We start from the raw sequence: 27777 nt of genomic DNA on the forward strand, positions 1-27777 counted from the left end.
TGCTGTGTGCAGAAGCTTTCCAAAGTGCATCTTACCCCTCCATTCAAATCATGCTGGAACCTTCTGCATCTTCATCTTGATAACAGCCATCAACATACACTACTATTTGGAAGTTTCACATGCAAAGCAGTAGAGTCAGCAAAGAGGCTGTTAACAAGCAAGTCCAGTTAAGTACAGAAGTGGTAAGGTTGCCACATGGGCACTAAGACAGATGCCACTAACATACAGGAAGGACTCTGCTCCAATACTATGCTCGCAGAACTGGAGAAATATTTCCTATAGTTCCACTACTTGAGAGCCAGACATTTGTTAGGCCTCAACCTTATACAGTGGTACCTCTGGATACGCATGGAAATCGTTCTGGAGCCCCATACGCATCCTGAGTAGAATGTAACATGCGTCTGCGTGGGTCACGTTTCGCCGCTTCCGTGCATGCGCGTGACGTCATTTTGAGCATCTGCGCATGTGGCGAAACCTGGAAGTAACGCACTCCGTTACTTCCAGATTGCCGTGGAGCGCAACCCGAAAATGCTTAAACTGAAGCTACTTCAACCCGAGGTATGACTGTACACAACTGAATAAATATTTTTAAAAACATCAGCATCAAATGAGCTAATATTTGCATGTTGCATAGTGAGCATCCATCTATCAGGAGAAGGAGGCAGAAATACAGGGACAATTCTCTATCGTTGCCCTAATGATGTTATGAAAATTAAGACTTCTCACTGAGTAAGCAATCTTAAGTACGGGTTACAGCATCTGCAAAAATTGCAGCTCTAACAACAAAGACTGATGTTAACACATCAGAGAGATCTGCTACATGCGCTCACTGCAGAAATTCCCAGACTACATGAACCCCATCCTGTTAAAATGAATTAGCAGTAGCTACCCTGCCTGTTTCAAACAACTAATGCCTCTCGTTTCATTATCTGTACTCTCCATGCATAATACAACAGCCACTGGTTCTATGTTGTACAATTGCTTAACTGCTCAAATGATTATTTCAGTATGTGACATTCTTACTGATCAAGCAACTTCAATTTATATCTCTATGGTGCAGAAAGAGAGCACACAGATGCTAGCAATATGTTGGCTGACAGACACGTGAAGCAGAATTTTTCAGACCTCTACTCTTTTTAAAACAAATACAATCTCTACTCTTTTTAAAACAAATGCTGTCTCTGATTTGTATTTTACATCAGTGTTTACCATTAAAATTGTCCCATTATGATAGCACGACCAGAGTGGCTAAAGTGTTTCAGAAGCAAAAATGTAGTAATTAATGCCATGAAGGCACAAATGAATAAATGTAACACGTTTACACCTGCATCAACAGGTTGCCAGATTGACAAAGTTACTGCCTACCATCTGCATATCTGCACCCCTTTCTTAGTTATTAAGAACAAGGATGTTTTAGATGGGCGCTGGCCTGGTTGCCAGCACCTTACTAAGCCAAACCATGGTGGCTTAGTGAGAGTGCACAAGCTCCTGGTGAGGAGACTGGAGCCACTTCATTACTACTCAGTTTTTACTGCTGTGCTGAGCTCAGTTACTGCATGGCTTGATATGTTGTCTGACCCCAAGCGCATGGTTTCGCTTTCTCCGGACTAAGAATGGTTTGTTCTTGGTTTACAGCTTGTCCAGGAGAGCCACATGACAACACCAGAAAGGAGGCCTGGGTGCAACCTGAAACCTGCATAGCATCTAAAGCTGTCTCTTTTGAATGGCTGCTGTATCCTTCAGTATTCATGACTCTTACCAGATGCAGGCACAGAGGAGTTTTACCTCAGGTCAACTTTTTCTGTGTGCCCCCCACCCCCTTGCATTGATTACTGTCTTGAATGAGGAGATCTAGAACACTCAAAAGTTTTTGAACTATTTTATGACACTTTGGCTAGCCAAATAAAGCTATTGCCATAATACATATGTTTTCTTATGGGTCAACACAACTACCTTTCCTTTTCCTGTAGCAAAGATTCATCCACCTGGCAAGGTGTTAATATAGGAACATGGACTATCAGGTGGAATATAATTTTTGAATAAACAGCATCCAGGACATTTTGAAAGAAATGCTAAACCTGCTTCTTCTCTTATGAAGAATTTTTGGTATATAAACTTGAGATAAGCAACCCACTGTGGCGGGAAGGTAAACGGTGTTTCCGTGCACTCTGGTTTCTATCACAGTGTCCCGTTGCGCCAGAAGCGGTTTAGTCATGCTGGCCACATGACCCGGAAAGCTGTCTGTGGGCAAACACCAGCTCTCTCGGCCTGAAAGCAAGATGAGCGCCGCAACCCCATAGTCGCCTTTGACTGGACTTAACCATCATGGGGTCCTTTACCTTTACCTACCGTATATAAACCTCACATTATCGAAAATGAAACTCCTGTATCTGTACAAATTTCAAGTGGATTCCATCTATTTATGCCCCTTCTAAGCAGAAGCATTTAGTATCTTACTTCTCTCTCACACAAGGTGTACAAAAATGATCCCTATAAAGAAAAGATATGCATAAATGAGGATGAAAAGGTACATAACCCTTTAACTGAACTGCTGTTCTCCCATTACAACAAAAACACTTTACGTTAAGCTCAAAATTCCATGCCAAACACACAGAAACATAACACTATTATTTTATATCCCAAACACTTTTAATTACACAGTAAGTACTATAACAAAGCTTAAGTACAGTCTAAATCACTCTCCAATAATGAATTGTTTGTATTATTTAATAGATAAGAATCACAGGGCATTGATATTTCATAGGCTAAGGCATCAAGAATAAGGGGGGAAAGACATAACAAAAGGAAAAACTAAGCTGATCTCTGTCAACATGTTAAAAGTGAAAAGCTCTAGTTAACTAATATTTTTGTATGAACATAAATTTCTGTCTTAAAGACATTAGGTAAAGGTAAAGGGACCCCTGACAGTTAAGTCCAGTCGCGGATGACTCTGGGGTTGTGGCACTCATCTCGCTTTACTGGCCAAGGGAGCCGGCGTACAGCTTCTGGGTCATGTGGCCAGCATGACTAAGCTGCTTCTGGCGAACCAGAGCAGCACACGGAAACGCCTTTTACCTTCCCGCCGGAGCGGTACCTATTTATCTACTTGCACTCTGATGTGCTTTCGAACTGCTAGGTTGGCAGGAGCTGGGACCAAGCAATGGGAGCTCACCCCGTCGCGGGGATTTGAACCGCCGACCTTCTGATCGGCAAACCCTAGGCTCAGTGGTTTAACCCACAGTGCCACCCGCGTCCCTATTTAAAGACATTAGTCTGATTCTAATTAAGGTCAGTTCATTCATTCTCAGACTCCAAAGCTCACTTAACAATTCTTCATTTTTACAAATAGTTTTCAGTGACGTTCCAAGCAGCTTTAGATTTCACCCTTTGTAAACTGCAAAATAAATTAATTTCCAAGTATAACAATGCAGTCTACTCAAGTTTTTGATGCTAAATAACAAACCAAATGGACTAGTTTATTTCCTACTTGCCCATACCCATCACCCCCAGTTTTACATCAATATACAGATTCTCAGTGCCTGAAAGACTGAGATAAGCAACCAGTTACAAGTAAATATCTTCACCAATGCAACATATCTGAAGCTCTTTGAAAATAAAAAGGAGCATGGTATTAAGGGAAGCACTGCCCCCTCTCTTTGAATTCTGCTGACTGGAAGCTGCCTTGGCAGATAACAGCTGACATGTCAGAGGATGAACAAGTTATTTAAGTTTTGGAAGCTGGAGCTGTCTGAAGTTTTGCACACAATTTCCCCACAGGTTGGATGAAGAAAAACAAAAAGTGACCCCAACAGCTTATTTAGCAGTTTAAGTTTTCGAAATGCTATCCAAACACTCTGCTCATAATGGTTCCATACAAGACTACCAGCCTGGATAGCGAAAAGGCACAAGGGCTACCACCGTTTTACATTCTGGCTTATAGTAAACAGTGTTAAGCTTAACTGCTATTAACATCAGTGACAACCACTGTTAAAGAGAAAAATTTGTTCCAGAAAATGGAAGTAACTATCCTCCCAAAAGTATATGGCAATTTGCTTTGCAAGGCATTGACATTACATCTCCTAGTCCAAGGTATATGGGAAGACTCATACACCCACATTTACTCAAGTAGGACAATGTCACTCGTACACTGTTTAAACAACAAAGTTCTTCTTAGCATGTGGTAATGTCTTCTACTGCACAATACATATTGGCTATTTGGGGGAATCAATTAAGCAAAACAATTCTCACAATCTATTAATTTCATTCCAAGAAGCTTAAAAGACAGTAATACACAGAATAGCATCAGGCGAGTTTGCAAACTTTATCCAGGATTTGCATAATTTAAGATTTACACTGACTTTTACCTGCATGGAAACTTTGAAGTGCACATTTTAAATGCATTTAAATTGAGGGTGGAGGGGAGTTTCAGCGAGGAACTACATTAGAGCATTCAGGAAGTGTACAAGCCTGTGGAGAATTAAGATGCAATCTCTACATTAATCCAGGAGCTGCAGATCAAATCAGTTCATACTGAAATCTACAAGGATCAAATTCCTCAAGCATGTCTAATTAGAATGGATGTCTCTTAGCCATGATCTATACGGTACTAGCTCTCAGTAGTAGCAGATTACTACTACCTTGGGCTATTTCATCTAAAACACCATCCATGGAAAAATATTCTGCCATTTTACTATGGATCTTAGTACAATCCACCTGATGATACATTAACTCATTTTGCTACAATACTTGTAACATAATTTTACTGCTCTACATTTAGGATAAATGTTGACCTTCTAATTCATGTGTTTATTTCAGCATTTGTTTTAGCTTTGAATGCAATGAGACTAGCAAGCTCAAGTGAACACAAAGGAACTTACTGTGGTGTAAAGTGAAGACTATCTTTACAACTGATTGCAAATATTCCACATTATTCTGTTTACACTGTTTACCCACTGCAGGGATTGCAATCCTTCATGAACATTTTTCATATAGCAGGAGAAGGGAATGTGAACATTTACAGAGATGATAAAAAATATCAACACAGCAGCTGGCAAAGATCATAAGGAAATTGGTACAACAAGAGAGCCAAGTTTTTGCCTTGCATTCTCTGGAACTAAGATGCCAATAGATCTTCACCAATTTAATGTTTGTTACCCTCTCAGATCCCCATCCCCATCTGACTATTTACTTTAGGTGGTCAGTGAATCAACCTCTGAAGCAAATGTTTTAGGATTATAGTTTTAGGGAAATCTGCACAGTAGCCTTTTGGTATTGGCTAATGGTTAACCAAAAGATTATATTGTTCTCAACCAGGAAATCCACCACAAACTAGCCTACCTGGCAACCTTTAGCTCAAGTAGTGTAATGGGGTTTTTTAGACACAAACTTTAAAAATGCATGAATATAGGATGTAAGATTACATTGGGCAGTATCCAACTAACTCATTACATCAGTGCAAGGATTTTTGCTTGCCCAACAGAACTCCACTCCCTGTCCTCTCCCCCTGTGCTCCCCAAATCTGTTCCAGATGGCTGGGGGTAAACTCTCAAATCAGACTTAGGGACTTGTATTATGATTAGCTTTAAAATCAGATTTTAAGAAGAAGCACTTCTTGTAAATAAAATTTAAAACCCCAAAAAACCAAACGCCTTTAATCAGAATTCTTGAATCAGCAACTCATTTCACAGCTGGATTGCAGTAGTCTCTGCTTTTATGGCTCCAGGAAATAAATCCCATGTCTAATCAATGCTTTTTACTAGTATTTGCAATTGGGCAAGTCTTAGCAGAGATTAGCACCTCTTTCAATATTAATTACATTTTAGCACATAGATGTGCTAATGCATGTCTTCTACAGATCACCACTAAAACTGAGCTTTTGCAGCAATCTGTTAAGAGGCATTTAAAGCAGGCAACAAGAACCAAAAAATTAGATACGTTGTCTTATCTCCATGAGGTGTTGTTCATATTCAATGGCAAACAAAACTACAAATTTTAACAATGAAGCAAGACACTATTGGGTACACCAGCTGTGGATCATCACCATATGCACAAGATAATGGAAATATGAAACTGACATCAAAACCAGGGAAAAAATCAGCACTTGGGCTTCTCAGCATGGACTGCAGCTATAATCCAGACTCTTGGCAGGCTGCGACTATGTGCAGACAAGCTAAACCCGGCAACCTCTTATTTAATTCTCTCTCATTTATCCTTCACAATGTGAAGGGGACATAAGGACAGGTACCCGTGTGGCTTATCACTTCGTGATTGATTAGTTACATGAGTGTGAGACCAGCAGTATTCAAACACTGTGGCAGCAAACCTACTGTTCATGTGAATATGCTACAGTGCAACACACACCACGGGGAGTAGGATTCCAAGTCTATCCTATGCTGCTATAGCATATTTAACAATAGCTAGCACAGATTACACACAGGCCTCTTAAAAACCTCTCTTCTCAACTCAAAACAGTTGGGAAATTAATATGATTTAATTTACAGCAATACTTTCTGTCCAGGTCAGTTTCTGCCTTTGCTCCTAAACTTTTGAAAGACTATTGAGAAACTTTACTTTTGAAAGACTATTGTGAGGCTGTCCTTAGACATCTGTTTTGAACACACGGCTTGACGGTCCTCGTTACCACTCTGTTATATTGTACATATGAACTTTGATTGGCTTACTCCTATAATTTGAATAATATCATTATTCTATTATATATTTTCTACTATTACCCTATGTGTTCTGTTTGTATTGTTGTGATTTGCTCCTAAGGACCTGTGTGTGTGTGTGTGTGTGTGTGTGTGTGTGTGTAGGAAGAATCAGGGCTCACAACAGGGCTCTGAATGGGGTCAGAGGGGTTCTTGGAGGTACCAGGTAAGGCATCCCTGAATGGGGTTATTAAGACTAGTTTTGAACTCCTGCAAGTCCTTCACAGTTTTCAGTCAGAGTGGGGGTCTCTACAAGGCCCCAAGCCTCTTTCTCTAAAGAGGTCTCTCCAGGGTCAATGTTGGATAGATCCTAATTGCGACATGCCTGATAGTTCATGCATTGTTTTTCATTTGCAATCAATCCATATTTACCCCTAATGGACAATGTAGAACTGTTAGCAAACCTGAACCAACTATAAGGTTGTCCAATGCATTTTTTTATATACCACTGTGGACCACTGGCCTGATCCAGCAGGCTTTTCTTATGTTCTTAAAGAAGCAGTGGTAGCCTATGTGGCATATAGGGCCCAAGCAGGTAAGAACTTTAAGATTAACAAAACGTATCTCTTGGATAGTTCCATTCATGTGCAGTATTTCAATGGCAAAAGCCTTCTTGATGGCTGTCCAACAACTGGGGCAATTTGCCTTCTAGCGCAGCAGCTCCTCCAGATACACAAGTCAGTTATTTTCAATAGGGAACCCACTTTTAATTTTGGACCATATATCAGTCTGCCTCTCTATGGTAACAAGATGCAAAGATAAAGGAAAATAGATCCTAATAATTGTGTAGGAGGGGAAATCAATATATAGCTTCTCATACAGGGCTGACTGAGGAAAAACTGTATTTCCTAAAGTTCTAATGAGGATTGCATTACCAGAACTGTATACTCATGATTATGCTCTGCTTGAAATCATATAATGAACTAGCCCCCTGCCAAGTATCTGATAACACTATGCAATTATAATTAGTCGATTGTTTTACTTCAGGCTATTAGTCTTCCAAGGGGGACGTGGGTGGCACTGTGGTCTAAACCACCGAGCCTCTTGGGCTTCCCAGTCATAAGGTTGGCAGTTCAAATCTGCGAAATGGGGTGAGCTCCTGTTGCTTTGTCCCAGCTCCTGCAGTTCAAAAGCATGAGTAGATAAATAGGTACCGCAGTGGCAGGAAGCTAAACAGTGTTTCCATGAGCTCTGGCACTCACCCATGCGCAAGAAGTGGTTTAGTCATGACCCAGAAAAGCTGTCTGTAGACAAATGCTGACTCCCTCGGCCTGAAAGCAGAGATAAGCATAGTACCCCATAGTTGAATTTACCTGGACTTAACCGTCCAGGGGTCCTTTACCTTTAACCTTATCGGTCTTCACAGATGTGTCCATTAAGTGATTTTTATACTAGTTAGTACCTTGCTTCATCTCCATGTATGTATACAAATGCAACAAAATATATCCAAGGATGTTTTCTTATGTTCTGGAGTATAATAAGGCATTATAAGTGAACAAAGGGTTTCTCAACACTTGTTTACCTCCTAACGTGAATGGAAGGAATAGAGATAATTGCAGGGCAGTATGACAAGTGGAAAGAGTACTGCACCCTTTGATTGCCATCCGTTTCTACCCTGAAAAATATCTCTCTTCACAGTTGGGCTCCAAAACTATACATTAATGCAGCTGGCATAGGATCCAGCTCCTTGGAGCCACGGTCCCTTTGTCCCCACCTCCATAAAATATGAGAGGAAGGTTGCCAATAAAATATTTGAGGAGTTGCTAGGCATTCAAATGGTGTGTGTGCGCTGTGTCATGTGATTATGTAGGGGTGAGGCTTACCCACCTCTATTTGAGTAACTTGAATATTCTATTCAAGTTGCCACCCCGGCAGCTGGTAAGAAGAAACACAAGAGATGCAAGGGATTGAGCTCCTCTCCCCTTGCACCAATTTGTCAAGCAACTGACCCCCACATTACCACTTGTGAAGCTAGCACCCAGTTTTACTCTGTACCCTTCAGATTTGGGTACTTGATATTGATCCACTTTCATCTTCAGATATTTATAAACTAAATTGCTAAAGTTCAAGAAGAAGAAGAAAAATCCACAATCAGTATTCTGTTGATTGCAGAGAATGCACAGCTGTTAGGCACAATAAAAATATCAGATGTTGCAACATCTGTCAGGACCTAGTAGAACATGGAGCAAGCACTGTCAGTTGCTGGGTATGATGAGCAGGCATCTTAGAGCTTAGGCCAATACTCAGCCCCCCTCTTCCAGCTGCTGTGGGCCGGTAGCCCTTGATGCTCTTTCAAAATAGCTTCTCTCCAGGAAATGGACCCCAACAAATATCAACTGGGCAACAATGGCTATCTTCATCCAAAGGGGTCCTATAGCAATTAGTTCTTGATGAGCACTGGAACTTTTTAATGGTAGCTGACTGCACCATTGTTAACTACTCAAAACCTATAAAGTGTCTGAATGTTTCTAAGCCTGTACGATATTAAGAGGTAAGACACTGTCTATCCACTGGCGCCTAAAGATCTTTATTGCTCTTTTCTAATTTAATTGTGTCCTGCACACCCATCTTAACAATGGATAAATTTAATGCATAAGTATTCTTTTCTAAATTAATATGGCCATCACTAAATCTTTAATCTTCAACCAAATGATGGGCAGCAACAGGAAGCCAAATATTTTACTTATACTGTGTATGCATCCTTGTTTACCTTTGAAATACCTTAGAAATTTAATCACAAAAGCAGCTATCCAGACGCTCTGCTTGGCACTGCATGGTGAAAGCTTTAAACAGATTAACAAAATGAAACTGGCACTGCTGTCATGGACAGCATCAAAGGAGAGTGAGTTTTTTTTATTAAATTGTTATAAGAAGCTTTTGTTTCACAGGATGTTGGTAAGAAGGAACCGTATCTGGCCAAACAAAATTATATTTCAAGACCATTTTGTCTTCTTCTCAACCTCCACCATCCAACCAGTTACAGCAAATCATATATTTTTTCAAATTCTGAAGAAAGTAAAGTGACAGGATTGTGTTGTTACAGCAAAGGAATTCATACCTTATTAACGAAGTACTAAATGCAAACAAACCATAGCAACTATTCATTATAAGATGGCAAAACTTGGTGATATGGTCATTTAAAAGTTAATTAAACTTTACTTTAGAAACATAAATATTTAAAAGATTTTTTTTTAAAATTAGAATGTTAAAGTGTTAGTGTACTGAGAGAACTAAAGTTACTAATAAATGGCAAAAATACATTAATTATTATAGTTACAACACAATTCAGGAACCATATCAATAAACATGTGGCAGAGGTGGTTACTGGTTTGTTTTTGGCTGTCTTGTATACCAACCCTTAAAATTATAAATTTACTGAATATGGTCATTTCTATAATCATCTACCTCTGCATGTAAATTAACAAATTTTGCTACAATGCATGCAGCAATATGTTCTGGGGGTTCTTCCAACCTTCCAGAGCAGATTTAAGGGGCATGTGAGGAGAGGAAAGTGAGAAGAAATTCCAATGTACAGTCAAAAGCACTTACACTAGCAGAACCGTTTAGTTGGACACTGTCCACGACTCATCTGTTCTCAATGGAAAGCTACAAGTTAGTTCTATTCAAGTTCTAACCAGTAGGAACATTCACACATGAAGTTAACATTGATTCAAAGGTGGTGAATCTTGAACTTGCTACCATTTCAACTATATTCAGGAAAGACATTGTTGTTCATGTAACATTTATGTACTAGTATGAGGGGGGTGGAACTCACAATGATAATCTGCAGACCATGGTTCAAATAAACAATGACTAAGCATATGTGCGAACCACGCCACAATTTGCAGCACAAGCTATGGTTTTTCCAAGAAGCCAGAAATCATTCAGAAAATCACAGGGCATGAGGGGAAGAGAACATTCAAATGGTAAGGTGTTTGTTCACATAAACAGGCTGGGAAGCAATGCCAGTCTTAGATATTTCTACATCTAAAACAAAAACTCAGTTTAATGGCACACAAATGCAGGCTGAAGATAGGAAAACGGCCATTCTGAAATCTGCTTCCTGAAGGAAGTGTTTCATGCTCCTGCGCAGAGAAATTTCTGCAAAAACTTGCCACAAAAGTGCAAAATTAGCACTCACGTTTTCTCATTACTTGCATACCATCACAATCAAAGCGAACAGTATGCTTAGTTCACAGGATTTTTAACTGAAGGGGGATTGAAATCACGAGAAGATGACAGCATTTGTTTTAATCAATCAAAAAACAAACCTAAGAAGAATCCATCACATTTCAGTCTGCTTAAGGTCATCCAAATCAGTAGTGTTGCAATTAACTTGCCTACTAGTCACAGGCAACAAGGAATTCCATCAAAACAAGTAGACAGGCTGGTAGATGTGGAATCCAGTCCTCCTCTGCCAGCCCACTTGGTAGAATTTTTTTTTTAAAAAAAAACTAGCTTGTTAGGAGACCAACATCCTGCATTTTCATGCTGCCATGAAGGAAAAGAAACCAGGGCTTTTTTTTTTTAATAAAAAACAAAAACTGCCAGCTAATCAGTTTTGTAGGCGTATTTACAAGCGTGCTTTAACATTCTACCTCCAAGTTAAGAGCACACTGCAAGCAATTTTTTTTTTAAAAAAGCGCTTTTGCTAATGGAAACGGTGCCGACTCAGACAACATGTATACGTATCACTGACTTCTCTTCCCAGTACAGTCATCTCATATACTTTTTATAGACAATTTCCTTTGTCTTCGTCTCATTTCCTCCATTGCCCCACTCCCTCTGGTTGTCTGGGGGCATATTTACATACTGTTTCTTTGAGTCAGTGTCTTCTGGGGCTAGTCATTCACATTTAATCATCAAGATCTTTTAACTGCAAGGGGGAAATATCTGCTTAATGCAAACAATTATGCATGAACGAACAGAAAAAATACCAAGCATAATCAAAATTGTTGTTTATATGGACTACAAAGAGAATGCTGTCAGATGTGCTGGTTCTGGTCACAAAACCCAAAGGACAGTGAGTTATCTCCCACACCCCCACACCCTTAATGCCAATTTTAAAACATTCAGCATGAACTCTTTAGAACAAAGATCCTTGGAAAATATCAAGTGTGGACCCTGGCCATTCAGGCACATAATCAGAATGAATAATTTACAGACATTTCACTTCACTGCCACAGAAAAGAGCTGAATTCCAAGAAGCTTGGGGAGTTAAACGCATATCTGCTAACCAAGTTAAGAGAATCAGTCAGTGTCCAGTAACCAGTCTTTCTTAGGGGCAAAAGAGCAAAATACAATTTGCTCTGCACTAATGAGATTCCATTCCTTTGTTGTAACACCTCCCACTGACCCCTAACCCTTATCTTGACCCAAGGCAATAAACACTGCCACACACTTTTTTTTTAAGTTAGTTTCCAAAGGAAAGCCACTACACTCATTTAAGTCATATGTTGACTTTATAAAACAAAAATAGTCAGGCATTCTAAGAAGATGAAGCTGAGAAGAGCCATGGGACACCAGCAAGTTTTCAAGTTTTCAAGCTTCAAATAAGTACCTCTGAATCTATGTTCATCTATTATGGGCATTAGAGGCCATATGGGATGTTAGGTAGTCAACATGTGGAGGTAAATTGTAGTAGTTTGTTGATATAAAGACAAAAAAGTTTAGGAAAGTTAAGCTACTTTTGTATCTCTTTACCTTCTTTTTCTTTAAAACAAAATAATGTTTGATTTCTTTCATATCCTTGTTGACAGCATCACCTGACTGCTACAAAAGTGATCGGGCAGAAGGATGTCATGAATTCAACTGGTTATGCCCAAAGGATTTCTTGCAGAAAGTTGTCAACTAACAATGTGTGCAACACCTTATTATAGGAAACACTTGTGCCTTATTGTATGAAAAACCTTTCTGCTTCTCATAGCTCCTGGGATAATGAAAGAAGAATTATACCACCTGCATAAAGCAGCATTTGACCACCAATTTGTGGCAAGAGAAACAAGAGAGATTAAACAATTGCAGAGTCAAAAGATAGCTTTGAATTTTAACACCAGTATTAGAGCAGAGCTGGGGAGGGGGGAGCAGTAGTTTATCCAATCAAGTAACTCCTAGTTTGTCACACAAATAAAGACAGCCAATGGAGGAAGAGGCAATTGAGAGATGAGCCCTGCTACTGAGATAAACAAATGTTCCTAAAGACTGAAACTAAAACATTAGATGTCCAGTCAGATGCAGCATTTAGTGAATCCATAGCCAGCACAGAGAGCAATGGTGGGGGAAAAACTATCATTTTTATTTTCCAGGGGGGGAAACACCACAAGACACCAGGTTGGGTGCATCACCATCAGATTTATTGTTCCCTTTGTTCAAATAACTGCAGTTCTATTTCTGGAAGAGCAAAACTCATTGTGACTCTTTAACAGAAAGAGTTTAGAACAGCAGACCATGCTGCTTAGAGCTTTAAAATGCAATACTCCGTTTGCCACTGACTAACCCAGTGACACTGGACAGTGCTTAAGTTCTATTTAGCAATGTTACCGACAACTCACTGCCCCTTTAATATACTCAGTGAAGATGGCAGGTTTTAATTGGGGGGGGGGGGGACAGGGAATCACTTTGAAGAGGAAAGTCTGTAATTTACAAGTTTAGCAGGTATGCTCCCAGGAAAACTGGCAGTGCTTACATTTAATCTCCCAGTTTTCATCTGACCTCATTGCTCACATTTCCCCACTGCTTCTATATGTGTATAAACCTATCATCTGAGCATGCTTTGTGCATCTCATGTAAAGGAGACTCCAGTCCACAATGCCATAATGAAGATTTGTTAGTCTAAGGAGTATCCAAAAAAATCACAGAACCAACGTAAGACAACTTCTGTTTTGTGTGCATTCAAAGGAGAGGATGGGGGCATAAAGGGGCCAGGAGCAGGCTTATGCACACTCCGACACATGTAATGACCCAGAACATAACCCCCGGGGCAAAATGGGGGTTGCCTGTACTACAGAAAGAAAGAAAGAAAGAAAGAAAGAAAGAAAGAAAGAAAGAAAGAAATTCTGTTCAATAAGGCTAGCTATTTCCTAATTAACTAATATGTGATTAAAGCTTTAGCTAATAAATCACACCAATCCGTAAAGGTTTACAGCCCTAGTTCTTCTCTCTGGTCTGTGTGCAATACTTTAAATCTGTGCTTTCTAAATTTCATTCTTATCAAATTAGCTCTCACTTTAGCAATATTTAGCTTTTCCTCTAGGGTGGCAATAGTGAGGAGGGGCCTTCCAGGTAGACTACAACTGCATTCATTACCGACCACGGGCCACACTGGCTGGAACTGATGGGAGTGAAGAGTCCAACTCCTGGAGGGCCAAAGATTCACCATCTCTACTCTAGTGAATAATAAGTCTTCCGAGTTGCTGCCAAGTGGCCATTCTATCACCATCATTCATGAAGATGCTGAACGGTATGAGACCCAGAATTCCCACACTGGATACCTGTTTCCAGTTCATACCTTTTGCCAGTTCAACACTGACCCACTCAACTTACTCTGCATGGGTGTAGCTAGGGGGGCAGACCTTTTGTTGGGGGGCAAATGTTTGCTATGCCAGTAGTGAGCGGAGACAGAATCAAAAGTGACCAGAGCAATAAATGTATATTTTACCCTCATACACCTCTCTGGGGTGGAGTTCCAGGAGCCGGATAGAGCAATCTTGAGGTCCATATTCTGCCCCCAAACCAGAGGTTATCCAACCCTGATCTACAGATACACCTAATGGCTCATTCCATTTTGGAAATTTTCCAATTGGCTTTTTTAAAAACAGTTTATTCACCATATGGTTACCTATCTCATTTTGCTGCATAACACGGAGATTGAGAGCTTTGACTCTTTGCTTGCAACGAATTACAGATGGCACAGGCTACATCAAAAGAATGTTTTGCATTAGCAGTCTTCAACCTTTTTAGACCCAGAAGCATCTTTAACCCAAACATGCATTTGGTGCTCCATTTCTTTTTATTTATTCATTTGCATGGTCATAGTGACGCTTTTGCAACCCACTTTAAATTAAGCCACAACACAGAGTATCTTTGGTTACTGAAATGGGGGTGCCAAAATTAATCTTGTGCTACCTCATAATAATTTGGAATCAACATTTTTTTTTTTTTTGAGGGAGGAATTAAGTGACTACACTCATTCTATCAAAATAGAAATCCTAGGCTTTCCAATGATTGCAGAGTGGCTAAAAGCATGCCCAGGTTGTGAAACATCTAACAGCATATCTAATACACTTCCAAATGAAAACAGGAGAAGTTTTCCTGGAATGTTTTGACTACTATTCAGTGATCACATAGAGCTCTAACTACCTCCCTTTCTTCATTTTTACTCTTGGCAACTCTTCCCCCACCACCACCACCTTTTCCCCTATGCAAATGAGCAATAACCAGACTAAATTGGATTTTGAAAACAAAACGGGAAGATGATAGAAATTTTAAGATTATGCAAGAACATAGATGTACTTTAGCCTCTGACTTATTATGCAGCCACTTTGAAACAACTTTGCTCAAAAATGTGATGTATGGGGGCTCCAATTCCAAATGCTAAGGGAAGAATTGGCTCACTTACCTTCTATAGAAGGGGCCTGGTCCTGAGCTGCATACAGCATCTCCTTGAAAGCCTGCAGCAAAAAAAAGAGGGAGGAAGAGTTAAATCTGTAAGCACAAACACATTCAATCACTTTGATCAATCTATCTAAAATCAAGTAGCAATGAAAGTCCTTTTATGCCTCCAGGCTGACATGGAATGTGAACTTTTATTTCATTACACTTTTTTGTAGTATCAAAAATTAAATAAATACCGTACATTTACCAAAAACATGTAGTACAGGCAACAACTTGCTACATAAACTTATAGAGCAAGGAAGCTGCTAGGCTTCTAAGATTCTCCATTTTCTAAGTAGTGTTATTCAAGTAAGTGTTTAACAGATTGCCTCAGGATTAGTTGGAATATAGCAAAAGGGGATTATCTCAGATTATATTAGCATTATGCAGCACTGCAATAATGTAGCTTTTGAACAGAAAGTCAAGATATTATTATTAAAATCAGTAAGGTCACTTATTTCCTGGCAGAATTTCATCGTGTTACAATAGAGATCAATTCAATCCAGTTTACAAGACAACTGTGCTGCCGTCATGTCTTTCATAGCTGAGCTATTTGGTTAAAGTCCAGGCTTTCTAATTACAACACACTGTTGTTTTTGCAAAGCTTACAGTTTGTCTATTGCTCCCCAGGATGCAACAACTGCATGCAAGGAAAGCAGATCCCGTGCGTGCTTAGGGCTCAACAAGCTTGGCTTTGGGCTTTTCCAGAAACATGGTACCAACTTTGGGTGTGAAGGACTCCTGAAAGCCTCAGGATGATCAGAGGTGCCTGCATTAAAAGTAAGGCTAACCTACGTAAACATTAGCTTTTAAATCATATGCAACCTAGATCCTGAATAGCTGAGGTCTCATTGCCATAATCTGTTTAACATTTAAAACTCGGTATGCCCTTTAACTTCTTCACTGTACTCAGACATTCAACATAAACTAACAAACTCACACACAAACCCATCAGAAAACATCCAAATGAAACATTAAAAAAAGATTACATCTCATAATGCTTATGTTGATTGACAGCCCAATGTATTTCAGCCAAAAGGGCTTTCTATGAAAGGCAGACAATACACACATGTATAAAATTTATGAGTTATTTATTGGGCAAGCTTGAAAACTTCAAAGTTTTTAGCTTTGTTTACTAAGTACAAGTAAAATTAAATATTAAAAAATGGGTCAGCTCTGGGGAACCCTGCCTAGCCAACAGGTGGGTGCTTAAGTCCCATAACCCATGTAGGCCATTCTGACAGTTCGGCAGAGCTTCCTATCACCTGATATCACCATGACTTTAGCTGATACAGTTTGAAACCACACAGGACTTTGAAAGTACGATAACCAAGTGACTGATGGTGCCTGCAAACCCCATTTTCAGCAGGGAGCTGAAAGAAGAAAAATAACCAGCACATTTTATCCCCAATGACAGATTCCCTGCAAAACGTCTGCCACCTTTCTTTTCATGCAAGTTTAGGCTACAACTTCACACAGGCTTAGCGTAGAACAAGCTTGGTGAATTCACTGGGGCTTACTTTTGAGCAAACCTACATAGAACCCATGCTATTCCAGAAGAGTGAACTGAAGTCTCTTCACAACAATTTAAGCATGACAGGATTAATTCATATGCAGAACTCAGAAAATTACTAGAAGTACAGCAACTACAACACAATCTACAAATCCTGTTACTTTCTGGTCACCTCCACTCTTTGCCAAACACATAGGCAATACACTCAATTTCACTGGCTTCTTACAGCAGTATATGCTTGTAAAGGAGTGATGGGCAAGCAACAGCTCTATTATAAAAGTTCCTTTCCTGCCCTCACAATGCCAAAAGGCACAAACATCTTCTGGAGTTAACTCTTAATACCACATTCCAAAAAGTTCCATTTTCACAGATCTACCCTTCCAATCTCATGCTGCTCTGCTTGACCCAATGCAGACTTAGGCTTACATGCAATTAAGTCTATCAATTTCAAAAGGCTTAAGCACTCTTAATTCTGCATAGGAAAAATGCCACACATATCACAATAGAGTCATTCGACTCTTTAATCTTGTTTACCTGATTTAAAAGTATACTCACTGTTGCAAAGTTGGCTGCCTTGTCAATATGCCTGCAAAAGTTACTCTTCTGCTAACAACAACAACATTTAATTCCATTCCCATGCTGGTTATGGAGGGGAAAAGTTTTTAATGTGTTTTACTGAAGAAAAAAACTTTCCTTCCTCCGTGGCTAGCTTTTGAAATCAAACAGCCTGACATAAGAGCACTGGAAAAGTCCATCCCTCCAACACCTCGCTCACCAGCATGGAATTACTAGCCACCCCTATGTACCAGGTGAGTTGTTAAAATAAAAGGCAGGTGTAGCCAACAGAATGGTAATCTAAAAAAGGAACAGTGGCTGATGAAATGGTTGGAACTGCATCAGTTGCTAGTACAGTGGTACCTCGGGTTACAGAGCCTTCAGGTTACAGATGCTTCAGGTTACAGACTCCACTAACCCAAAAATAGTACCTCGGGTTAAAAACTTTGCTTCAGGATGAGAACAGAAATCACGTGGCAGCGGCAGGCCCCATTAGCTAAAGTGGTACTTCAGGTTAAGAACGGTTTGAGGTTAAGAACAGACCTCCAGAACGAATTACCGGTAAGTTCTTAACCAGAGGTACCACTGTATGGTTAAGTCACTGAGTTCCCACCAGAAGGGATAAAAATTGTTAATTCCTTGAACTATTAAAATTTGGATTTAAAAAACACATTTCAGTTTTCATTGGCATCCCTTTGAGATAACCTGGCTTTAAATGAAATATCAACTTAATGCAAACACGTAAAACTGAACTGATGATATTCATACAAACAGCTGCTTTTACGCTGCTTCTCTTTGTAACATAGTTGGGGAAAACATCCTTGCCTGTCGTCACTGCATATTAACCCATGTGCTTATATTATAGCTGGGCATTGGGAGTCAAGGACTGGCAGGTCGCCATGGGTTTTATCTACTAAGCCATCTGGGTGACTTTCTATGTCTATTATGCTTAGCAACTACCTGATCTCTACAATTGGCTCAGAGTTAGAACTGCATTGTCACTATGTTTCTATCATTATAGCAACCTGACTATTTAGGAATTATTTTAGTGTGTGGATTTTTATTTTTTTTACCCCATGGTGATTTAAATCAACCAGATTCATGCTACTGAAACTGCTGGAGAATTAGTCTTGATTACTTGTAAACACTGTAGGACTATGGACTTTAGTCTGACAAATCCAACTTTAGAGTCTTTACCTAAACTCTGATCCCAAGAAGAAAGTACTGATAGGTCAGAAGCTACAATTAGAGAGACACAAACAGCAGTGGCAAAATAGATATTAAAAACTGCTAACTAAGTATGTGCATTAGATTTGGAAAAAAATCCAAAATCAATAACAAAAGCAGGCTGCTCTGAACAGATTCGGGACTTGTCAGAGACAAAGCAATTTCTCACTGGTGTCACTTTGGGCATTCAGACTGTGAAGTGCGTCTGCAAAAAGAAACACTGCTCCCTAAGCAAAGGAAGACTCCAGAATGGGGAAAAGAGGAAGGAATAGCTCTTGTGCAACTGACAGGTAGGGCTGGGCAATATATCATCCCAAACTGGTTCAAAGTCCATATCATGAATTTTTGATCTGGCAACATATTGCGAATCACAATATATATATGTTTGTGTGCTATGCAAAAATCACAATGTGGGGAAAAACGTGAAGCCAACCAATGCTTCTCTCAATTCCTGCACCAATATTAACACTGCTGGCTCAGCTCTCCCCTGCCTCCTGTAAGGGGCAGCGAATCACAAGAGCAGCCGCTGGCAAAAATCTCAACGCAGGAAAAACCATGAAGCCAGCCAATCCCTCTCTATAGCTCCATCCTTATTTCAGACATCTTGATATATTGGTATATGGCGATGTTTAGCTGGCGATATATCATGATGTTGAAAACCAGCTATCTCCCAGGCCTACCCGTAATAGATTTGTTTTTCCAAATCAGATCGCTTCCAAAGTGCTTGAGACTGAACTGGTCTGTTTTCTGAAGCACCCAGTTGGAATCCAAACAGAATTTCGTGGTTTGTGCACACACACCCTGTCAACTAAAGTTTGTAATTTTGCAAAGTAGATATGAAAAGCCATTTCTTTCTTAAAGAGTAATGAGGGAACAACATCTCTATCTGAAAAGTTTAGCAGATGAACACCATTAAGTTCATTCCCCAAATCAGTTTCCTGATTTATGTATTAACTGCTTCCCAACATTTTATTTCAAGGATAATGCACACACAATCGCACAAAAAAGTAACACCAGGAACCAACTGCTTAATTTCCTCACTCGTAGACATGTTATCCCCAATGCTCCACCACCTCTTTTTCCTTGCCTTACTTTATCAAGTCAGACAGACCTCTAGAGAAATTAAGGAACGAGAAAAAGGAGAGTTGGAGCTGTAGTCCACAGCATAACAAGATTTTTTTTATTTAGCACTCCTAGCTTCACACCTTGTAATAGTAATTCACACTGCTAAGCTCCAAGTAACATTGCACTTGCATTGCTCATCCTGAGAACTGCACTGATCAGTCATAGAATCACAGAATTTCATAGAATTGTAGAGTTGGAAAGGCCATCTAGCCCAACCATCTACAATGCAAGATTGTTCTATAAAGCATATTTAGTATTATTTGCACCATTTCCTTACTTACTTACATTTCCTTACTTAACTTATGGAACATGGAGAACATGTTGTACAGAATTATTATCATTATCACAAAAAATCTAACCTCTTGCCTTTACTTAGAGAAATTTTGAAAACATTGGCATTATCTACTATAGGTTTAGAAAATGGGGCTCAAGGCAGGAGGATGCCAATGAGAAATACATTAGTCAAAGCAAAGGACCACCTGCAGTCCCTGTTCCTCATCACTTCCTATTTCCTCACCCTCTACCACTGCTTCACACTCCTCCACAGCAACTCTTGTCAAAATTTGTGAAAAAAATTATCAAGTCTGAAAGATATAATGTAATCAAGAGGAGTGCAAAGTTCACAAGTTAAGCTGAAGTGCATGAAAAGAGAGAGGGGTGTACACCTCAAAATGGGATAGAAGAAGAAATGGAAACAGCACTTTCCTTTCAAATGGAGAGAACAGAAAAAGTGACAAAATACAGCCTAAGGCATTGGATCCATTAGCACATCATCTGGTTTTTGGACCTCAGCAAGCTAATGCTCAAGAAACTGTCAAGCAAATCCCCTAGGATTGAATTTGCATTCATAGCTACTTAAAAAAAAAGTTATCCCACCAGCTGTCTGGACAGGACAAGGCAATGCAGCAAATATTAGTTGGGATGCTATTTCAATGCTTTAGTGTTTTTCATGTGTCCTTTTGACATTGCAAAATCTACAATGACCCTTCAAAATCAAACAATTAGTCAATTTAGTTAAATTATTGTACAGTCTGGCTTCCTTGTTCTTTACACTGTGCAAATTCTACACTGAAACTTTAAATAAAACAGGTACTTAGACATCACACAAATTTTCCATGTTTGACACTATGCATATTTTCACACACATTCGAAGCATTTCCTTTAAAAGTTCAGTACACATCACACCTCAAATTAGTTCTGTAACTCAGATTTAACAAACCGGGCTATGGATTTGGCGAAAAGACACCCTAACTTGGCATTCAGAATTCACCACATAACCTACAGGCATGGAATTAAATACTGATGAGTTTGAATTAAGTGTAGGGGTGGCAATAAAGAGTCAGTATAAAAATTGTAATTTGTGAGAATGAGTTGTCTCCTTTTCAACTCTTCATTCTTAAATCAAAATAAGCCAATGCATTCATGAAACCTTCTGTCTCCTCTTCTACAGACTACTGCCTCCATATGGAGTCAATCAAGATAACTGTCTTTTCTACAATATCATGAAGAAGAGCAGCGTATCAGTCATGTTCCGTTCTAACAAAGTATAGGCTGAGAAAATGAAACATATGTATATGCATAATCTATTGTGTTCATTGATGGCAAAAGTGACTAAATCTACTCCCATTAGATGTGCCAGCAGATTATAGAACAGGGATCACAAACATGATGCTCAGGTGTCAGTGTGCCCACCAGCACTCACTGTGGGGCCCACAAAAGGTGTCAGAAAACTCTCAAAAATCCACAATACAGGAGGAGCAGTTTGCTCTTCCTACCACATTCCTGTCATCAATTGTTCAGCATCTCATAGATGCCCCCTCAAGCATGCCCCCACTAGATGCCAGAATTGGATGCCCATGCTCCCATCTGTTCTGAACAGTTAAGAGGTGCAAAGAGCTTCTTTGTGAGCAAGTGTGGCTCTGGCTGATGTAGGTGCCTTTTCCCACAGGACACCTCACGGAGGCCACACCCTCAGAATTTTGTGGTCCTGTTGGTTCTTCTTCCCTTTAAGAAGAAGCAGCTATTATGCTACACACACACCCCATCAGTCATTTTGCAACTAGCACCCTCAACATTTCCTCAAAATTCCAGAAGTGCCCACTGGCCTCAAAACACTGGTGACCCGCACTATAGAAAATAATAATTTTGTTAACTGTATGCATCTGCTCTACATTCAGCAACGAAGTGTAAAGGATATTTGAAATAAGTCTTTTGTGACACAATTAAGCCATGCCACAATGCAACACCGATTAATAAAGCCTCACTACGAAGGACTTGGCTGAAATCCTGCTAAATGTGCTGGGCCAAAACCATACTGGGACAATTCCACAGTTGTCATGGTGGACATCCTGAGCCAAACCGGACAAGACAGCCTTGACAGATATTGAAATCCCTCCAGAACCAAAAGCTGGGGGACAGTGTTCCAGTCACTAGACTTGAGACCATCCATTAGGCACTAGAGTGGGAGTAGACCAGGTATCCAATGTGTGCCCTCCAGATGTTATAGACTATGACTCCCATCATTTCAGGCCACTGGCACTGGCTGATGGGGGTTAAAACAATTAACAGTGCCAAGTAACCTGCCCACAAAAAAAGAACAGTAAAGGTCAAACCCTCCATCATGCCACAGATCCATAACCGGACCTCACCACCGGACCTTTTTTAACACTTTAATAACAGACCCAGGTTAGGGAATTGCATGTCTTGAAGCTGCAAGCAAGATGGCTATAAAGTAGATAAAGAACTCAAGCTGAATCTCACAAGCAGTAAACAGTATTAAAAAAAGAACTGGGCATTTGTGATAACAACCTTATGAGATGGGGTTTGCAGAGCAGAGACTAAACAGACTGAGTTTGCTGAAAGCCACTAACAAGTTCATGGCACAGGCAAAGTCCAAATCAGACAGTTTGCAACTAGTCTTCCAGCCACGGTGCTATATCAGCTCTCAGGGTGGAAACTCTGTGGCATGTCATTGTTGATGGCAGGGGTCCAACAACAACATGCTATTAAGATGCTGCCTAGCAGAGCTTTTTCAAATGGTATTGATTTTTAGAGCCTGGTCATCCCCCATCTGTTCCTGCAGTGGGCTACTTTACAGATAAAATTGTTTGCATCCTCTTCAATACATTCACAAATATTATTAATATTAATCTGTTCTGGAGGTATTCAGGGCTTAGGTTAGATTAGAATGTGCATGATGATGCAACACAAGCACAGAAAAAATATGGAACTTTGCACTGGTTATGAAGCAGCTTCTCTAGAGCTTTAATGTTTAAATCAGCACCTTGTTGCTGACTGAGGTATGTTTGAAGCATGAACATGCAATGCCTGGTGAAGACTCAGTAGCCTGAGGCGGCACTGGCTTGTCTGTTGTAGGCAATTATCACTTCTATGCCAAGGCATAAACTCCTTGTACCTTCCCATGACTAATAAAAACAAAATTATGCAAAAGACCGGAGATGCTAGACAAATTTTGCTTAATGTATAGCAAGTCACAGAAACCAGCTTTCCTTGGAACAGCAACTGGGTTACGTAAGCATGAATGGGAGTGTAAAACAAGTTGCAGCAGCAGAGTTTTTTAGCCCATCCTTTCTAGAATTTGATCAGGGCTCCAGGGATAGTCCTCCCTTTTTATCCTAACAACCCTGTGAGATAGGTTAAGCCAAGCATGCGCTACCAGCCCAAGTTCTGCCTCTAAGCTTTGCGCTAAATAGGTATTTGAACCCAGTTGTTCATGCTACACTATAACCACAAACTATACCAACGCCTTTTTAGGAGGAGCTATGGTTTCATAAACTTGAGGTGACCTGCAAAAGACCTGTGTTTACTTTCTTCTTCCTAGGAACAACTTTTGATGTAAAACAAGCCTCTAATCTGGGGCAGATAGTCCTATTATTTCCACTAGGTAAAGGGACCCCTGACCGTTAGGTCCAGTCGCGGTCGACTCTGGGGTTGCAGCGCTCATCTTGCTTTATTGGCCAAGGGAGCCAGTGTACAGCTTCCGGGTCATGTGGCCAGCGAAAAAGCCGTTTACCTTCCCGCTGGAGCAGTACCTATTTATCTGCTTGCACTTTGACATGCTTTCGAACTGGCATGGCAGGAGCAGAGACCGAGCAATGGAAGCTCACCCCATCGCAGGGATTTGAACCACCCACCTTCTGATCGGCAAGCCCTGTTAAACCACAGAGCCACCCGCATCCCTATTATTTCCACTATGGCCTATCAATTGTGATTTATTTTGTGTGTGTGTGTGTAAGAACTTCTGAAAAAATAGCTTTTTCTAAGTTGTCCTTGACAAATAGATAAGGTTATATGAGTTTTGCTTAAGCTGCAGAATCTGAGTAGACATATTAACATGAATAAGGTACAAATAAAGGCATAGTTTGCCTTCAAGTTCCTTACAGAATCCATGTCTATCTACATAAAGCTCCAAAGCAGGATCACAGCTTGCAATTCCTAGACCAATTCAACCCTCCTGAAAGTTATTGTCTCCCTGATGCACCCTCTACAAACCTCAACCGGGGTGGGGGCAAACACATGAACATAATGGCATCTGCTGTGACAGCCGGAGTTTATTAAACACTTAACAGAAAAATAGTTTTGAAAAATACATACCATTGTATGTATAATCCCTTCTAATAGTAGCACTGTTATGAATATGCCAAACCTATTTAGTCTCAACACTGAAGTAGCAATATTCTTCATTACTTCATTTTTAGGAGGAGCTATTGGAAAACTACATTAACGCATTTTGCTCAGTGTCTACCGGACTGAATATAATTCCAAGCTGTTGCATGCAGAGAACTGACAGTGGTGCTGAAAAGCTACTTATGCATTAGGCAAAAGTCAACTGACTGAGCATTTCAGGCCATCTAAAAGACCATTTGAAATAAAGTTCTCACAGCCCTTGAGCTGCTTTTCACACTTACGGAGACTACATAAAATAAAAAGGTCTCTCGTTCTTGTTTACTTGTAGGGGTGAATGCAATCTGTATGTTTTCCTATTAATTTCTCCATGCATCTAAATTTGAGATGTTACGCCCAAAGCTTCAGTGCTGTCCTTTAACAAAGATCGCTTTAACAGCCACTTGGCCTTCCTCAAATTCCTATGTCAGTGAAAATCATAGGCTGATTTGGAGACCACATGTACATGGTTATCTTCTTGAGAATCCAAGTGAAAATGACAGGATAGCAGACAATCCAAGAGAATCTAAGCTTTTGCTAAAACCCAAGTCTTTGTATGACAAACTCACTAAGAATATGCTCCTTAAAGCTTATCAGACATTTTGTGAAGCTATTATTTTCCCCTAAGCAAACAAGAAACAAGAACAAATTTCAAAAGGGTAACCAAATAATTACATGTAACCTTTTTTGTATATAAGTCTTGGGGGGGGGGTGAGCTGAAACACCTGACTAAATATGTGGTCAATTCCCTCTTGAAATACTTGCATGCATGCTTATACTATATTCCTTATACGGACTTGAAGTCAGTACAAACACAAACAATGGAAACTGTAGGAAGAAATGCCCAGATATATTTTCTAAATTCTCGAAAACTGCCTAACCCAGATAAAAACCACAAAAGACAGAGCAGTTGAGACTCACAAAAACAAGGGATAGCATGAGGGCTCTAGGCTTGTACGGTTGATTACTTTTTGGAGAAAATCCATGCCACAGATATGACAAATGGAAAGGTGTTGCATTATTAGAGAAAGCCTCAAAGGGATAAAACACAATGAATAATCAAAACTGCAACAGAAGGTACTGACAGAAGGAAGATAAAATCTTCAAGGCAAACTATAGACATTAAAGCCAAACCTCAAAGAAATATGAGGAGTAGAGATGAGAGGGTCCAGAAAAGAGGGGAGGGAGGGACTGTATTTTTGCAGGCCTTCATGTATCTAGTTTGATGCTATGGGCCTGGCAACCAGTCTCCTTGAACCAGTTCCAGGAATCACCACACCCACAAGGGCAGCTCACACTCAGATCCTCACACACACTGCCCTCAAGCCCAACACAGGCAAATTCTCAAAACGTGGTTAAGCAGCACTAGGCCATTGGTATATAGCAACTCGGGCATCTGATCAAGGACAGTTACAAACAATTGATATGGAAAATTCCAAGTGTCAGAATTGGAGGGTATTGATAACCCTGGGATAGGGTGCCACCTAGCTTCCTTCCCAAGCGCTTCCCAGATAACCTTTACAGTTCCTCTCTACCCGCAACCCAGCAATGTTCTATCACAGCACTGATACAGGGGCTTTGCAGCCATTAAAAAATAATAAAATTCCAGTGGCGGAGGAGACCAGCTTTGCACCCTTCAACAAAGGAGGAAGGAGGCTGCTTGAGCTCCTGCTCCTTCCCCACGGCTAAAAGGACACACATATTCATCCCCCCCCCCAAAAGCCTCGGTGCCAAGTTTCCCGAAGCGGATTGCCATGGGGGTGGGAGAATATATATATGTGCTTTCAGGAAATCCGTGGAAGAAGAGGCTAAATGCAACGAGGCAGGTGAGGAGGTCGAAGCTGCAGCTGCACCACCACCTTGCGCGGCAGCGCCGCAAACTTGGCTCGCGCGCGAGAGATGGGAGGGACCCGAGCCAAGTCCGGGGGGGGGGAGCAGAATGCGGCGCCCCAAGGGGGGCGGGGGCGGCGGAGTTTTGCGCTTGGGGCGCACCTGAGCACCCGCAGATAGCCTAGAATTGGGGGTGGCGGGGAGGATAAATTGGGAGCTGTTTTTTTCCTCCCCTTCGAAAACAAGCGCTTTCTCCTCTCCTGTTTTCTCACACCCACCCACCATACTTTCCAGCCTTGCGCACCCATATCCTAACCCATTCGCCCTTCCCCGCCCGGCGGGGTGACTTCTCTCCACCGCCCCCCACCCACAAAGACCCCTTGTTTTCCCTCCACGCCTCCTCCGAAGCCCAAAAACACGGCTCTATGCCCACCCCTCACAACCACACACAGACCCCTCGCAGCCATTCACACACACACACCCCCCGCTTTGGCTGCGTCTCCCCCTCGACCCTCACAAGGGCGGCAGCAGCAGCAGCTACCTCATACTGGATGTACTGCTTCCTCCACTCCGGGGTGATGTGCGCGGAAAGGTGCTCGGCGAACTTCATCCTGCCGCCTGCCCGCCCGCCCGGGGAGCCGGCTCAGCGGACGCAGCGCCGGGACGAGGCGCCTCTTTCTCCTCCTCCTCCTGAGGGCGAAGGACCACCGCCGCCGCCGCCGCCGCCGCCGCCGCACATGAGACCCCTCAGACAGCCACACGCGCGCCGCCCTTCCCGGCAGCAGCAGCCCACAGGCACGAAAGCGCGCCGCCGCTCGTCCCCGCCTCGCTCAGGGTCTCCTCAGCGCCGCCGCCACCGCCGCCGCCCGCCGCGGCCCCGCAGCCTCCTCCGGCGCCCCTGAGGCAGTAGCGGCGCCCGCCGCCTCCGCCGCCATTTTGCCTCTCCGCCCCGCTGAGCCCGCCTCCCCATCCCTAGGCCGGGGCTGACGTCATCGACTAGGTAACCGCCCCCCGAGAGAGAGAGAGAAGGGGAAAGGGCTCCGCTCTGGGGCCACGCCCACCGCTCCTCCCCAGCCTGCGCGCGCGCGCGCCACCCTAGGGAAGGGGGCGGAGTCGACACTCTCCTCCCCCCCCGCCGCCGCCAAAGCGACACGCCCCTTCTTCTCCGCCGAGAGAGGGACACGCCCCTTTCCTCCGAGGTTCCGCTGCGGTGGAAGGACTGGGCTTTCCGCAGCCTGCGGGGAGCGACTGTTTAGCGGGCGCTGCAGCCTTTTAGTGCTCCCTTCCCGAACGCGCTGCAATTCGTCAATGGTGTTTTAATGCAAGGGGAGGGGGGGTATGTACATACCGGTATGTATGTATAAATGTGTGCGCGTGTATATGTAATATATAGAAAGAGAGAGAGAATCAGCCACTAGCCATAGCAATAAAAGAACAGAAAATGTAGATAGAGATAAAAAAAAAACCTTGACTACAGAAAATACA

At 41.5% G+C, this 27777-nt stretch overlaps 1 protein-coding gene across 1 annotated transcript in view; it reads right to left on the minus strand.

Moving 5' to 3' along the window:
* XPR1 (xenotropic and polytropic retrovirus receptor 1) overlaps window positions 1–27138 on the minus strand; it is a 100737-nt gene extending 73599 nt beyond the window's left edge. Inside the window, exons 1-2 of the mRNA XM_081012172.1 lie at window positions 26834–27138; window positions 15325–15376 (exon numbers count right to left, since the gene is read on the minus strand). Of these exons, the coding sequence (XP_080868298.1) occupies window positions 15325–15376; window positions 26834–26902 (121 nt within the window). The 5' untranslated portion in view covers window positions 26903–27138. The remainder of the gene's footprint in view (window positions 1–15324; window positions 15377–26833) is intronic.
* Between the last annotated feature and the right edge of the window lie 639 nt (window positions 27139–27777).

This window comes from Podarcis pityusensis (genome assembly GCF_964106645.2).
Source record: "Podarcis pityusensis genome assembly, chromosome: 6".
NCBI lineage: Eukaryota > Metazoa > Chordata > Lepidosauria > Squamata > Lacertidae > Podarcis > Podarcis pityusensis.